Consider the following 17484-nt stretch of genomic DNA (forward strand, 5'->3'; position numbering starts at 1 on the left):
TATTTCCACCGACAAATTTTCCATGAGAAAAAAAATGGCGTCCCAAAGGGACGCAATGCTCTACATTAATGTAGTTTCTAAAAATCAATACCTTTGACTGTTATTTAACAAGCAATTGACACAAGTGTTTGTTAATCAAGTTGCAGTAAAAACTTCATAGAATAGTATTATCTTTATTGATAAAAAGAAATTCTAATACAACAAGGATTTAGAGTTTTCATTTTTGTTTGACAGTTGAACGCCATCTTGGCGACCGGGTATTATTTAGGTTTAGATCGTATTTTTGCAATGTATAGCTATTGTGACGTTATTAAATATATATTTTAGAGAGTTTTCTACGCCTCGGAAGTAGTTGCTGAGGATCCTGTTGATTTAGTATCAGATGCAGGAGCAGCTGCGGGACCACAGACAAGGAATGGTAACTTCTCATTGAGGGCGGCGCGATATTTCGGATGGCTGAAAATAAAATAACCTTAATTACTTTCAAAGAATCTTCGCTAATTTCTACAACAAAGCTTACTTACTTAATCCATGTGCGCTCCCTAGGTGAAGCATATGGTATCCACAAAATTATTCGAGGCCTTTCTGTCTGCGGCCAACTCCAACGCCAAAGTCATGTCAGCGTCCCGTAAGGCGGACGCTATAATCCGTATTTAGTATGTAGAAACGCGCTATACCGCACTATAATTTCGTTTGGAATACCAGCCCAGGAGCCTTATGCTGGAAATATGTGACATTTTGTCACGCACTCGACAATAGCCGATTGGGCATCTCGATTGCTTTGTCATAATGCTTTTTTTGAAAACCCTTACAAAGACTAATTAGAAAGTGGCCACACTAACAAATCCACATTTAACTATGGCTCTCCTGCCACCTTTATTCTATATTGTTTCTTGTCAGACTTCTTCCGTTGAGTATTTAGTTTATGGAATATTATGGCAAAAATAAAAGAAAATGTTTTACCGAGACACTGCAACATTGATAATTATTATTTTCCTTTGACATAACACACATCTACATGTTATTAGACATATTTTATATTTATTTCATGGATTTTAAAAACATTGCATATCTCAAATACGTAGGTATTTTGACATTGACCAGCGATAAAATAATTTTGAAATCATGTTTCTAGTGAAACATCATTTGATAATGAATTATAAACAAGCACAGTTATATTTGTTGCACATTTGTTGATATGTCATCATCGTAACATTGATCAGTGTTGTAAATATTAAGTTAAAATACAAAAAAAATACCTACTCGTCATTCAAACATGAATGCCGAGCGTTTTACAAAAAGGAAGTTTGACAGCTGAAGTTAAGATGTCGCATTCGATTGTCAAGGTCGATTTCTTTGGGGTACTCGAGATAAAAGCGATTGGTTTTCAATCGACTGCATTCGTATAGGTGGTTCAAGAATGCGGTCACTCGTCGAATATCGGAAGTCGCATACGATTCTAAAGACGAATGAGTCCAGAATAAGGCCCCAAGACAGCGAAAACCTGATGCCTTGAAAAGTAAGCAAGCGTAATTAAGGGTCTCGGAAGGCGTCCATAATATGTGGCCCAGCCACCCGTATTGCCTCCGCTAGATGACAGCTATCACGGGAGTTGTTGTTAGCGCGTTCGCCTATCATACTTGAGGTCCCGGATACGATTCCTGGCCATGAAATATTTGTTTAAAATATGATTTGAAACCGCAGCATTTCATTGTCCCTGGCAGTGCAGGTGCCAGTGCACCCGAACCGCAAGACTGATCACCTTATTTTAATCAATGTTATTAAATATTTGTATATCACCACTTACCGACATTTCTATGTCTACCGGTTTCAAAACGTACCCGTCTCTTCGTCAGGACACCAATTAAACCAACATGCAAAACCCACCATACACCTTCAACATAGTTGTTGCACAAATTTTAGTTACTATTTTTTTATTGTTTCATTATTTTACTATTAATTATATATGTGTTTATATGTGCATTGGTGTATGCGTATATGTTCATGTATATATATATATATATATATACATGAACATATACGCATATATATATATATATATATATATATATATATATATATATATATGCATGTTCATGTGTCTATATGTATGTATATATGTATGTATGTGTATGTAGGTATATTTATATATATATATAGATGTGTGTGTGTATGTATATGTATGTATGTATGTATGTATGTATGTATGTATGTATATATGTATGTATGTATGTATGTATGTGTACATTTATGTACATTTTTATTTATTTTTTCATTGTTTTATATTTACTTACTATTTCTTCTTCTTCTCTACCTTCCCTATTTCCCCATCCCTATATGACACCCATAATTGGTCTTGTTATTTTTTGTTATTCTTTATTATTGTTTATTATGACTGTGTTCGTTTCAGAAATATATATATAGAAAAAATAAAAATAAAACCAACACGACATGCATTTGCACTGACAAGCACATGCAATGATTAGGACAAACGTGCACTGATTAGGCTATGAAAATATTTTATGCTGTAAGATAAATAGTTTAATTGGTGTCCTACGAAGGGACGGGTAAGTCTCGAAACCGGTAGACATAGAAAAGTCGGTTAGTGGTTATATACAAATATTCAATAATATTTAGTAAAATGTTTGACCACAAAGTCAATGCTTTAAATATTACTAATACCTTATATTAATGTTATAATAGATGATCGAAATGCGATGTTTTGTGTGTACAATGCAATGCCCTATGCACCACCAGGTGCAGGTAGGAGAATTGCTGAGGTGTCTGTCAAGCACTAGTTATTTTATTAATTAAAGTAGCAGAGTAGTTCACACTAGAAACTCGACAATTTTGACAAATATTTTCAAATAATATGTCTGTTTCTGTAGTTCATATATCGTTCGACCTTCGACTTGCAGTCCGACAGCAACCGAAGTACCTTGAAAATACGACGAGATTACTTCAATTCAAGCAATTAGAATCTGCACTAAATTAAACAGACTGCTGCTCTAACAGAAACGACGATAATAACACTTTAATATGAAAAATGTATGAAAAATGTTTTAAAAAAACATTTTGGAGGACCTACTCACCTGATACCATAGACAATTGGATTATATACGGCGTTGGCTTTCGCAAAGAGGGACCCCCAGATGGTAGAGATGGGACTGATGGCGCTGCCCCCGAAGATTCCCGTGTAGTTGATGACCAGGTAGGGGGTCCAGGCCATGAACCACAGAGAAATGGTGGTCAGGGCGACCTTGGCGAGCTTGCACTCGGCGCTGGTGGCGTCCTGCTCCGAGGAACGGAGGGAGGCGACGTTCATTTTCTTAGCCTGGTCCCGCATGGACTTCTCGTGGGCAGCCACAGCCTGAGAATGAAAGAACAAGGAAAATATATTGAAATGAGTCAATTAGAAACAGAATCTCAACTTGATGTTGTTGGCAAAAGAGACAATATCTTTATTTTAGATAATTTACAGAACAGAAGAGATTACAAGAGAAATACCCCTCTGAAAACTTTTCCTTCCGATGTATTTAAAAAAAAATACCTTATTGTACAAATTACAACAGGAGTGGAGATCATTTTAGAGAAGGGATTCTCTCTTTTGTCTACAAACATTTGGACAAATTTAAAATATTGTAACACACCTTAATGATGAACCAATACGCGTAGATGATAGAGAAGAGAGGCCAGTAGTACACAAATACAGAATATACTAGAATGTAGCTTCTGCTTAGCCAGTCTTTAGCGAGATAGTCTGTACCGCACGCTGTCATGTTACCCTCGGGAACATATCTGGAAAATAAACATTTATAAATCAATCAATATGTGATATGCGTCGAAGAGCGATTTTATTATGCACGTCGGACCAATAACGTCGTCTAAAATCGAGGTCTAGTATTCCCGTTTTTATCAACGATTTTTTTTTGAAGTATCAGAAAAAAATCCATGTCGCCAGATTTTTTTTTAGTGGTTGCCATTTTAAGAGTTGAATTACTGTTATTTTTTTCGAACCACCTATTCAGGCTCCGTGGAACACTGGTGAACACGGTCGTATGGAAATATGCTCGCTATTTTGTGTAAATAAACTTACCGGTTCCAGCCCAACATGGGCGCAATGGTCCACAGCAGAGCGAACAACCAAATGGCAATAATTCTGAAAAGTGCTGTTTTTATGGTCATCGGTTTCGCTGCCAATCCCTGGGAAGAAAACAAAAGAATACTTAATTACGGTTATGCTACAACCTACCAATCTATCGATCTCTACGTTAAACAATTTTTTTTGATATTTTTCACGTCTCTGAGGGAATTTAAGGGCGAGGGGTTTTCTTGCTTTTTTAATATTTTCTAAAGCTATGATAATATGTAAATGTCATTTTTATGTCCGCCTCGTGGTCAAGTGGTAAGCGCATTTGCCTATCAAGTAAAGAACAAGGCTAATGTGAAATATTTATTTAACCAGGTGTTTTTACACTGCGGTATGTCATAGTCCCTAGACTGGTACCTAGATTACAATGGGAAGTTATCATTTATCTTCATTTTATCTACAAAGTTAAATCAATATGACAGGGTTACGAATGATGAAATCAGGCGAGAGTGTAAATCTGAGTCAAGTTTAACTGATAAAGATTAAGAAAGGGTCTCTGAGATGGTTTGGTCATGTAGAACGAATGGACGACGAAATAATGGTACAACAAGTATATATGGCGGCCTCCGTGGTGTAGTAGTCAAGACGCTTGACTCACGCACGGAAGGTTCCGGGTTCGATTCCCGGTGAGAACACAAAAATTAAAAGTGTGATTTTTCTCAAGCCTGGGTGCTCTGTGATGTAATTCACCACTGTAATTAGGCCTCCTGGCCTGTTGTGGTGCAAAAAAAAAAAAAAAAATTTAAAAAAAAATATGTTAATATGGTGAAATGGACAGTAACGTGAGATGAGGACGACCAAGGAAGACGTGGCATGATCAGATATCACAAAATCTTAAGTCTGGTCATGTCAAAATCAGACAGAACCGAAGGACATGTATGACAAGATGAATGAATGTGGAAGAAGCTAGGAATATATGCCAGGATAGACGTGTGTGGCGGTCCATTCTCTCTGCCTATCCCGACGGGGTAATGGCGAGTAGTAGTAAATGAGGTTTGATCATGTTCAATTATAGGTTACCGACGAAGAAACTTTAAATGTTTATGCAAATATGCTCATTTTCGCAAACCAATATAGTGTTTTTCTTTATAGACAGTCGAAGATAACTCTGTTAACTTCCCATTGTAATCGGGGCCCTGAAGCGTAAGATTTATCGCCTTATCTTCATGTGATGAATGATCGAGATACGCTGCGATTGGTGTACCAATGCAGTGCCCTATGCGCCTTATTTCAATACCTAATTTTATTAACTTTTAAAATTATATGTATAATTGAGATGCAATATTTTGTAATCTACATACATAAATAATACAAATAAGTAAATGGAAACTTAACCCAACAAATGATTAAGAGGTACAAATAAAATGTTTTTCACCAAAGTGATGATTTAAAGAACACTACAGCCTTAAAATTTAGCTTGATAAAAATGACAGCTGTCAAACTCGTGTCAATAGAGATGGGAAATTACTGGTCACTGATCATATATACCGATCAAATCGATTTTATCCGTTTATTCATGCAAACATGAAACTCTGTTTCCAAAAATTGATATAAAAACGCAAAAACAAGACTATTACAGTGTGTTAAATACAATTATTCACCAAAAAATAAGGCATTTATACTTTTTTCGTGAACATTATCAAACGAACTATTTTTTTTATTTGATCAAATTACATTGATCAATAATTGATTGATTGATGGGACAAATTATTTGTCCCATCTCTAACGTTTTTGTAAAATGATGTAACCTTGTAAGAACGTCGTTAATAATTAGGTATATTTTTGTTTTTTTTTTGTTTTGAAGCTGATTTTATATATTTATGTTAATTTATATGTCAAGCATTGTATTAAAAAAATAAATTAACATACCAAATACGAATGATTTTTCGTGTGTCAATATAAATCACTCCTTAGACGTTACTACAAAGTTATGTCGTCAGTGTTATGTCATCAGTTCTGACAACTGTCATTCTAATCATGCTATATTTTAAGGACTACAATCCTCTTTGAGCCTTACTTATAAATCTGTAACTATACCAGGTTTAAAAGTAGGCCCTTTATTAATGACCATAATGCGGAATTTCAGTGGTTTTTAAATATTTTTAATCATTAAATTTTATTCTGAATTATTTTTAGTAAACAGGGTGTTCTTCAAACCCTGTCACATCCAAAACCATGATGATCAGTACAGGCAAGAAGCATTAGCATATTAAAAAATATATATTTAGAACAAAAAAAAAAAAAAATATTTAAAAAACAAACGGTTGCTTACTTCTGCAGGGGAGAAGCGAGGGGGGCGCAGCCGTGCGGTTGACGGTGTATCAGAATACTATTTGTTTTTTATTTATCTTTTATTTTTTAAGATCTTAGTTGTTCTGAAAATTTATTTTAATGTTCCAATATGTCTTCTTGCTCATACTGATCATCGTGGTTTCGGATGTGACAGGGTTTAAAGAACACCCTGTATAAGGAAACTTCGTAAATATTTTAGTTAGTTTGAAAATGTCCTAACAAGACGAAACGCGTCACAATATTCCCTCTTGTATATTAAAAAAAATAAAGTATAATTAAAATCCAATAAACGTGTTTTATTTTGGATACATTATCAAATTTAATTTATCGATAGGGACGAGGTTGTCAATTTTTTTAATGTTTGAGATTAGCAATCAGCGAAAATTGATATTTTCATTAAATATTTTAAAGTTTTTTCATTTTGTATTTTTGTATTATTTAATTTAGTTCTCACTCGTATTTAGCATATTATTTATTACTCCTATTTCTTACTATAGTGTAGAGTGAGTTTCTAGAAACCATTTCTCAATTATCATTCAAATTATGTTTATATATATTATTTTTCTATTGATTTCAATGATATTATAACTAACTAACTAACTAACTAACCATCATGCCATTTCTCCGGAGGGGTAGGCAGAGAGGATAGAACGCCACACCACTCTGTCCTGGCACACTTCCTTTGCTTCCTTCACATTCATACATCTTCTCATGCACGCACGTCGATTATTCCGACTTTTCACATGACCACTTTCAAGGATTTGTTGTACTTGATCATGCCATGTCTTTCTCGGCCTTCCTCGACTTCTACAACCAGACACATTCGCATCATAAATCTTTTTAGCCGTTCTTTCATCATTCATTCGCTCCACATGACCGAACCATCGCAAAAGACCTTTCTTAATTTTGTCGATAATGCTTAACTCAGCCTTGCATTCTGCTCTAATTTCGACATTTGGGCACCTATCATACATTGTTTTTCCGCACATTCGCCTGAGGGATCGCATTTCAACAGCATTCAGTCTACTTTCGTCCCTTTTTTTCGAACTCCATGCTTTGCTTCCATACATTATATTTATGATATTATTATTTTGTATATTTGATTTTGTATGAATCTAAATTTGTATAATTTATATTTTAATATTTATATCGGATTATCTTTTGTACATTGTATTATTTGGAATTTTACTATCTTTTATTTATACCTTGTTTTTCTCTATTGTTATTATATTGCATCACATGTCATTATAATTTAATTGAATTAATTTGAGATTTTTTATATTTTTTTATTATTATTATTATGGCTTAATACGGGCACAGCCTAAAAAGCTTTCATAAGTTCATTAATATTTAAACGAGTGTAATTTTAAATGAATGAATAAATAATATGGAATTCTACCAATTGTCTGCATATACAACAAACATTTTTTATATCAAATTTCTCATAGCACTGAACTTCGTTATTTGATGTATTTTAGTATAATTACCTTTACAATGACGTTATATCGATCCAAGGCAATACACGTCATCGTCCAAATGGAAGTACAGCCAAAAAGTGATCCGCACATGGCGTATATTTGGCACATCAGTGGACCTTTTAATAAATAACAAAAAATAATTATAAAATCATCAAAAATGTTAACATTGCCTACAGAGTGTCTAGATCTATCAGCAAATCGCTAAGGGAGCAAGGTGCTTTTTCAGCAAACTAACCTCGTTTCACAGTCAAACTTCTGGTCGAACAAAAAGAAGACATATCAGCAAAATGTCCGTACTAGATTTTTCTGGAGCATGAATTATTTATTACAACGAAAAACAATAATAATACAGTAACAAATAATAGAAGCAATACAACAAAGAAAAACAAAGACAAGTTGATAAATTAGACAGGCATTATGGAATCCAGGTTAATTCTACAAATATACGGTAAATTTATTGGGAATATTTCTTTAGTCTATTTGTAAAAAAACCCGATTGACAATCAAAATTATTTAGATCTTGATTTTCATTTACAAATAATCAGGTTGTGGTCCTGTGGCTAGTGTCTCGGACTCACGGACCAAAGTTTCGTGGTTCGATTCCCAATTCACCCCAACTTGATTCCATTTTCTAATAGTGAGTTATTAACAAGTCGTTGAATATGGCCCTCAAAATTAAATATTTGGGTAAATCATAAGAACGCAAATATTTTTTTTAAATAAAAAAAATAATCTAATCATTATAGGTAGAGGCGCATGGAACCCATAATTAGTCTTATGATGACCGAGGAACTGAATTTCATTATTTCTGAGTCTACGTGAAGGAACATTAAGATGTATTTGTTGGAGAATAGTCGGGACATCAAATAGAGTATTAAGTATTTTAAACATACACTTTGACTTTAAATTTAATTTTATCTTACAATTTTAATCTTTTAATTTTAATTCTTAATTTTAACTTTTAATTTTAACTTTTAATATAAACTATTAATTTGAATTTAAACTTTTCATTTTCAAACTTTTACTATACTTATTCATATGTACATCTACTACCTGCATCTAATTAATTATTGTTGGTTGTAAATTTTTACTAAGAAATATAAATGTTCACGGAAGCAGAGCGAGAGGGGAAATAGAGTTGGAGCTATACAATCTCTTCTCCCTTTTATGTACTTTTTATTTAATATTTAGATTTTATTTTTTTTAGAATTTAATTCTTTTTTCCCCTCTTCTCCCGCATTCATAGCAAATTAATGTGAAATCTGTAATTGGTCTTACCTTTTTAAATTGTTCTTTTGTACCTTGTATTTATATAAAGACTGTATGATTTCCTTAATAAATAAATAAATTAAATCTGCATTATGTCATACCTAAAACCCGTACGACTTTTGCTCAGACACATCTCTCCTTTATCGCACCGAGAGTGTTCAATATTTTGGAAGAGCGTATTAAGCTCTCAAGGACAAAAACCATTTTCAAGAGAGGAGTTTAGGGTGGATTTTTCTTAATGGGAGGGATTTGAGTAAGAAACTCCTTGATGATTTTCCGAATGTTTGACCATATTAATGCGCCATATATTTTTTTAATTTTATTTAAAATTGATATTTTTCTGTTGTTAATATTAGTGATGATATACTATATAGATAGTAAAACATCGTATGTTAAAAATGCTTTTTTTCGTAGGACTTTTTCAGTGTACAATACAAAATTTAAAAATATAGATTACACAAACATCACTCTGTCAGATTTAAAATTTACACTAAAAATGTATTATGTAACTCAGTAGACATTATAATAATAAATATGTACATCTCCCCTCCCCTCCTTATCCTCTCTTCAAGCATTTTTGTCCTTATCCCGTCCAATTTACAGTAACTTAATGTTCTTAAAATTAATATTTAAAAAATCTTTGATTATTGAGTACATGAAAATGACATTTTGATATGTATAAATTGTATGTATTTATTTGATATGTAATATATTTTCTTTACTAACTTTGTATACTATGTGGAAATCTGTTATTAGTTCTGAGTTCATACACTTTATCTGTTTGTTTACTAAAAATATGTATGTAGAACTGTTGATTTCCCTAATAAAATAAAAATAAAAATAAGTCTGTGTCAATTAATTGCTCGTTCCAACTCAACACAGGACTTTTAGTCCCATGGAGTTGGGACTTATGCGTAAATAACGCATTATATGCAACCTATAAGTAAATAAATCAATAAATAAATTATATTTCAGAATGGCTATGGGGGTTGGCCTCGTGGTGTAATGGTCAACGCGTTTGCCTACCATGCGAGAGGTCACGGGTTCGATCCCCGCCATGGTTGATATGAAATATTTATTTAAAAGGGGGTTTTCACACCATAATACTTCATAGTCCCTGGACTGGCACCTGAAGCGTCAGACTGATCATATTACCTTCATGTAACCAAGATGATCAAGATACAGTGCGATTGGTGTACTTATACAGTGCCCTATGTACCATTAGGTGCGGAAAGAGAATTATGATTATGATGATATCGGCAAAAGATAACAGAAAACAGTTTAAGCATCTATATACGCCTAGTTATGCAATCAGCGTAGCAAAATGCTAGTAGTATTGAAGTATAAATCGATTTACTAAGTTGGGTAATTTATCAATTAATTTTTGTATAATATATAAAACGGAGCATTAACCGTTTTAGTGCTACGCTTATTTTGCAAGTATTTTTAAAATTTGCTAGGGTGTTTTTGTGTTTTAGATAAAAAAAAGTTTAATATTAAATTAAAATAGGCTTTTAGTTTTGCATCAGAAGGAGGAAGGCTAAACAATAATTAATAAAGTTTTCAAAACACGCGCCAACCGCCATACATGGTATACCACACCCAAACAAAACGCGTGCACTCACGAAGACTGACAAACGCTCACTAAAAACTGCACAGCAATTTTCGCCACTAATACATGCAGCACTAAAACAGTTAAAAGGGGAAAATTCTTGAAAAAACTCCTTTTTTATGGTTAAACATTAACAGTAAAGTAAACTTCTCTTACCTAAGGCCCATGTTTCATAGTAACAATTGAACACCATCGGCGGTGACATTACAACCATCATCAGGAAATCTGAGAATGCCAAGTTGACCACCAGAAGATTGGAAGGGGTGCGAAGAGACTGCAAACAATTCACGATTTTGAGCAAAACAAGATTTTGAAGATTGACAAAATTAAACTTTTTTAATGTTACATAAACTAAAGAAGGTGATTCTTAGAAGATGAAGTTTCTGAGATATCTCTATATGAGCCCCGACCGAGTTTCTCCAGGGTATGCTTGGCTACAACAGTTTAGAGACTAGAAGGAATGTGTATTTGACTACACATTTTTATCGATTGTTGCATGGTATGATCGATAATTCTGAAATTATGATGAGCATTGGTTTGTATGTTCCTGATAATTACCAAAGATAGCGTCAGCATAGATTTATTTATTTATTTATTCATATTTATTGCTTACAAACTATAATTAATAATAAAAATAATGTGACCCCACTGTTCCCGTGCCGAGGACACTTAACAATATACTTTTTAAAAATTACATTTGAGAATGCACAAAGAAGACTAACTTAAAAAAAACGAAGATAATTAACAAATATTCAGACAGTTTTAAAAACAAGGTATTTATGTACATCTATATTATTTATATTACAAAACACACAATGAAAATAACAAAAACCTAACATAAGCTATACACTTGTGGAGCAGTTGATTCAATATTGGTATGGGCGAATGAGACAATCCATTTTACTTCTACCTAGCTCCACTATCCATTTTTTTATAGCCTTTTAAAACATTTTATTGATTGTTTCATATTCCGATATTCAGGACTAACCTGCCTAGGGTTAAGCCTGTTGGAAGGGCTACCGCTATGCTGAACAACATTGCTCTGGATATTGATCTGTTCTATGTATCCGAAGGGGTTTTCCGGAGCAAGATTCTCCTACTACTTTGACATGCGTCTCTTTCGTGTATTTTTAAATATTTTTTACAATGTGTACATATTAAATATATTTTTGAAATGTATATGTTATATTTAAAATAAATTAATTGAATCGAATTGAATTCTTATAATTTTTTCCCGTGTATTTAGAATCTGCTTAAATAACAGAGAATCGATTTAATAATTATTTCAGCCAGATACGTATCCAGACTATTTGCCGCATCACACGAATAATGCAAAAGATCAACTTTTTTATGCTTTCTTCCAGTACCTTCCGGATTAACTCTTAACTGCTGGTTCGGGGCATTTGCTTTCTTAATATTTTTTTGAGAAACGTATTTACCCTTTTACTCGCATACCCATGCAGGTGTCCATCCCAGCGAGCGAGTCTATGTATACATGTGCTGATGAAACGTGCATTCAAAACAATTCACTTTAAAGACAACTCGAAAATAATGACATTTGAATGTACTCGTACTTTTGTTTTTGTAATCTAAGCGTGAAATACAAATATTATTTTTCAAATACCATCGAGATAATATTTATTATTTGCTGACAAAATTTTAATGACCGAGAATATATTATATATAAACGACAATAAATTTAATTATTTTCTTCATTGCGAAAGTAATAAAGTTGCATACTAAATAAAACGTGTCTTTTATTGTTATTATGGCTATTTTTCATTATATAATCCCTCAAGGGCGCTTCAAAAATACCTGCATGCATATTAATTTTAATATGTATTATGGATGACTTATACAACGCACCCTAGATCCTAATTAACAGGGCTCGAAAAGCTGACTAACTGAGGCCCGAAGGATCGTTTTAATAAGACCAAGAGAACAGATTCATTAGGGCCCAAATATACTAGGATGTTACAGTCACTAACAGCTGACCGTTATTATTTTTAATTACAGAATTTTCACTATTCAATTTTTATCGCTTAATAATAATGTAATATTTAATATGTCTGTTTAATTTGTGTGGTTTTGGTAGAATTGTTTTTAGTGGCATGATTCTTTATTACATTAAAATTACTCCAAACAACAAAACATAAATTGTAACGCCCAAAACGGCGATATTTGTGAGTGCCTTAGATCTTAAGTAACCGAAGCCCGAAGGACCGATCAACTAAGGCCAGTAAAAAAATATTCTGTAAAATTACTTAAGAATTTGCGAGAATAGTTCATGCAAACAAATAGTACAACAAGTAATGGTTAATATATTGAGTTTTTCTACTGACATTTCTTGGTGGAACTGCATTTTAATTATATTAATAAAAATACTTTATAGTTTTATTCCACTTTTATTTATAATTATTTTATAAACTTTTTACCAGTGACCGGGTTTCGTCGTGACCGACATCGACCAGTCCGATGATGTCGGTCACGACGAAACCCGGTAACTGGTAAAAAAATTATAAAATAATTATAAATAAAAGTGGAATAAAACTATAAAGTATTTTTATTATTATAAGTAATAGTTAGAAAACAAAAGTGAAAGTTGAATTTTGTAAAAAATATTTCATTACTAACGTATGATAAATAGACACACACTGTAGCCTCCGTGGCGAAGTGGTAAAGAAGGAAAGTTCGATTCCCGGTGAGAACACAAAAATCAAAATGTGATTTTTCTCAAGCCTAGATGCTCTGTACCGTAATTCACCAGTATAATTGGGCCTCCTGGCCTGTTGTGGTGCAAAAAAATTAAATAATAATAAATAAACGATTTTCCATTATTAACCGCATCTCAAATTTAACATATGCTGTATTGCCCTTAGCAATTGAAAAAAAGTAAATTAATGATTACGTTCTCGACACTGCCTGTTAAACTCAAAACATTCGACACTGGCTTAAACTCGTATAAAAAACTGAATAATAAGTAAGGCCCTTAAAAAATATATACATAAGCAGGTTTGTAATTATATTTGTAAACTGAAAAGTGAAATACCATTCAAAATAAACGAATACAAATAGAAACACAAAAAGTATTTTTTTTTTTTAAAAACAGTAGTAAAAGTTGAACACAAGATGCCTTTAACGAAAGCCTTTCTTGAAATTTTGATATTGAACGGAAAAAGATATGATTGCAAAGTTTATGTAGTCTCTGAATGGGCAAATGAATATTATTATATTCGCTTTGGCTCTAATATCTTTTTTACCTTTAGTACTAGATTTGTAATTTTGTTTAATTATTAAAGTATTTGTTTACCTTAGTAGTAGAAAATATATATACGACAACTCCATTTCCTGTCCAGCTAATGAACCCCAGAATGACCATGACGATTCCTAGAATAGCGTGCCATAGTGGATTAAGCGGGGGAAATTGATACCTTGAAATGAAATAGAATAAAATATTAACAAGAAGATTTTAGAAGGTTTAAAAATTGCCTCAATCGCCCAACTGAAACCTTCTAGGCGTCTATTATTTAGGTATTTATTAAACATATTTACATTACAAAGATAACTTTTTTACAAGACCTATGACCTGTCGTTGGCCAGCTTAAGTTTATTTAACCAGCTCAACCTATTTTTGACTAAACCAGGGCCCAGAAAGTTAGCAGTTATTTTCAATTGTCAACAAAATAGAATGAAATTTTCTGCATTCAATATTGAATATTCATATAAATATGTTTTGAAATATTACGTTCAATCACAGGTAATTGACAAATATGCTGCATATTTTCATGTATTTCATGCATACAATTGGGTTTTTCTTTATTTATTTTTATTTTTTATTTTCTTTTATTCAGGAAACATACAGTTTAATATTTTACACAATTAGACTTAATTCTAATGGACCAGTGAAGTTTCCATATTATAAAGCAATTATATGTAAGGTTAATTATGAAAGTATAAAAAAGAGAAGGAAAAAGAAAAACATTAATGAAAGTTGTTTAAAAATTAAAATTTAAGTGAAAAAAAGATATTTTAAAGTTTGTAGTTTGTAGTGAGTATTTACAAATGGAAATAATATTAAAAATGAAGAAAATTTGTAAGAGTAATTAAAAATTAAGAATTGAAATAAAGAATGAAAAACATGCTCAGATGTAAAAATAAAAAAAAAAAAAAAAAGGAAAAACATAAATGTACACATATTTATTTTAAGGGATTCAAAGAAACGATGAGAAGAATCTTTAAGTGAAATATAAGACAATAATTTATAAACAATTTAAGGCAACTTCGGGCCAATAGGAAATTAAGAGAGTTATCGTCGATTGTATATAAAGTAAAATAGATGTTTATGTACGAAAATGAGAATATTTGTATGAAAATTTAAAGTATCTTCATTGGTAACGCGTAATTGAATATGTTTAGAAAAAATAATCTGCGCATTTTCTATTTTTATACGGAAAACTTGATTTTACTTTGCAAATAGATAACTGTTAACTTTTCACTGTAATACGGCCCCCGGTATAAGAAAAAGTATAAAAATTATTTTCAGGCATTGCCTAATATGTAAAATAATGCAGCTCGATGATTCTCGTGAAATAAGGTTTCAATTCTCTTACTAAACAATAGTAAAAAATGGAAAAACTTGTTTTTGTTTTCGGCACCATAAGGAACTTCAGCCGTACGGGAAATTGTAGAAAAATAATGTTTTCTTGCGCGCGTTAAAAATTTGAGCAAATGAGGAACTTCAGCCCTACGGGAAATTGGATACAAAAAATGTTTTCTTACGCGGGGTAAAAATTAGAGCATTAAATTGTACTACAAAGTTTCTTGAAAATGTACAGAAAGATAATAAAAAATACTTTGATAAAAAACGCACTACTTTAAATGACGTCACTGGTTCATGTGAATCAACCTATGATCTGAGAGCTATGGAAGATTTCCGGTCTGCTTGTTGCTTCTGGACTAATAGGAAGAACCGAATGAGAATAAGCGGAAATGAACCTCTGACGTTACACGCGGAGTTATTTCAGAAATACAAAACTTTGAAAAATCGTAGCGCCGATAATTCGATATATAAAAATTAAAAAAAAAAAAATTGACTTAGTTTAACAGTCTATTAAGAAATAATTTTTTAAAAAAAAAACACTGAACTTCCTCATTGTACAGCAAAGTTTCCTAAAAATGAACGAAAAAAATAATAAAAAATATTTTAATAAAAACGCACTACTTTAAACAACGTCACTGGTTCATAGAGCCAACTAATGATATGGAAGCGATGAAAAATATCCGGTTCGCTTACCGTAAACGAGCCAACCGGGAGAACTGACAGAGAAAAACCTCTGACGTCACACGCGGAGTTATTTCAAAAATACAAAACTTTAAGAAATAATAGCGCTGATAATATAGTTTTAAAAAAAATTGACTTAGTTTAATAGTCTTAAAAAATAAAATAAAATAAAACACTGAACTTCCTCATTGTATTGAGTTATTAAACATATTTCATTACGATTTCTGTAACAAATATTTATTTAGCCGAAAACTTTTAAAAATATTGTTGACAAAGTGTAATTTGTTAAAAAATACGGAACCTTTTTGAACAAATTTTCTAAAAATATTTGCGATTTGGTCTAAATATTTAAATTTGAGCAATTTTAAAGTAGCTCTATTTTTTATATATTATTTATAAGTTAAAGTAGAATAGGATTCGAATCTTGGTCTTTTGATCCTAAGCCTTCAACATTAGCTACTACGGGACCCCAATGTTATTTTAAATAATCGTAAAAAAAATATCAGAAAAAATTACGGATTTCAAGATGGCGGTAGGTATAAATTATTTACCAGTGTGGGTCAATCAAATGCAACATGTCTGGGGGGACTTTGTCCACAACTGTCAGATTGGACGAATCCTGCCAACGCTCCATCATCAAATGATGAAACGAAGGGCCTACTACGGACGCCATGGCTTCTACAACTTGTTTCTGACTACAAATTGAAGGAACGCAGTGATTCTAAATTTTGAACATTTTTATGTACAGAACTACACAAGGTAACACAAGATTTACAATACGGCAATATAGTGACAACCGTTGCTTCTTATAGATGATTAAAGTGTGAGAAATGGGATTTAGAATACAAGATTATAAATGTGCACTTGTGTAAGCCCTTAGAAAGCGTATTCAATTTATACAAGGTTACGTTAAAGGAGTTTATATCACGCAAAGTAGGTTGAGGTGTTGAAGTGTAAAAATAACTTATTTATCTCTTATGTGACACCTAACTTATACATTCTGAAGAAAAAAGTTAAACATGACACGTGTATTCATAATACAATGTCAATGTCAATTATTCATCACCCCTACACTACATATTGATGATGACTTAAAAGATTATTAAATTGGTATATTATTTCATTTGCAGATAATAGGAAAAAACTTTTTTTATAATATTTTTTTACTGTGCAAACCATAGAAACTTTTAAAAATAACGCGCGGCCTTACAGTGCTGCCAGTGTAAATAAACTTATTTAATCTAAATTTTATCCAATATCATTAATGAATACAAACAGTGGCGTTTTAGTTAAAACCCATATTTTAAAAATAAGATTAATAAGAAATAACTATAAAAAATTAGGAAGATTTGTTATTCTTTCCGTATTTTTTTTAATGCCTTGGGTACATCTGTAAAATTAT

At 32.1% G+C, this 17484-nt stretch overlaps 1 protein-coding gene across 1 annotated transcript; it reads right to left on the reverse strand.

Moving 5' to 3' along the window:
- Nucleotides 1–214: 214 nt before the first annotated feature.
- Nucleotides 215–16958, reverse strand: LOC148281343 (rhodopsin-like). Its single transcript, XM_088226796.1, has 8 exons — nucleotides 16634–16958; nucleotides 14112–14232; nucleotides 10958–11075; nucleotides 7930–8036; nucleotides 4097–4203; nucleotides 3651–3798; nucleotides 3093–3370; nucleotides 215–456 (listed from the first exon to the last, which is right to left on the reverse strand). The coding sequence occupies exons 1-8, from the start codon at nucleotides 16753–16755 to the stop codon at nucleotides 336–338; spliced, it is 1122 nt and encodes a 373-aa protein (XP_088082922.1). The 5' UTR covers nucleotides 16756–16958; the 3' UTR covers nucleotides 215–335.
- Between the last annotated feature and the right edge of the window lie 526 nt (nucleotides 16959–17484).

This window comes from Micrasema longulum, unplaced genomic scaffold (assembly GCF_059751315.1).
Source record: "Micrasema longulum isolate JH-2025_06_02 unplaced genomic scaffold, ASM5975131v1 h1tg000469l, whole genome shotgun sequence".
NCBI lineage: Eukaryota > Metazoa > Arthropoda > Insecta > Trichoptera > Brachycentridae > Micrasema > Micrasema longulum.

Excerpts from the sequence above, each read along its gene's own strand:
- LOC148281343 (XM_088226796.1), bottom strand. The coding sequence starts at position 16,755 with ATGGCGTCCGTAGTAGGCCCTTCGTTTCATCATTTGATGATGGAGCGT. Across the intron at positions 14,233-16,633 it reads CATTTGATTGACCCACACTG|GTATCAATTTCCCCCGCTTA; the intron begins GTAAATAATTTA and ends TTTCATTTCAAG. Across the intron at positions 457-3,092 it reads CCAATTGTCTATGGTATCAG|CCATCCGAAATATCGCGCCG; the intron begins GTGAGTAGGTCC and ends TTTTATTTTCAG.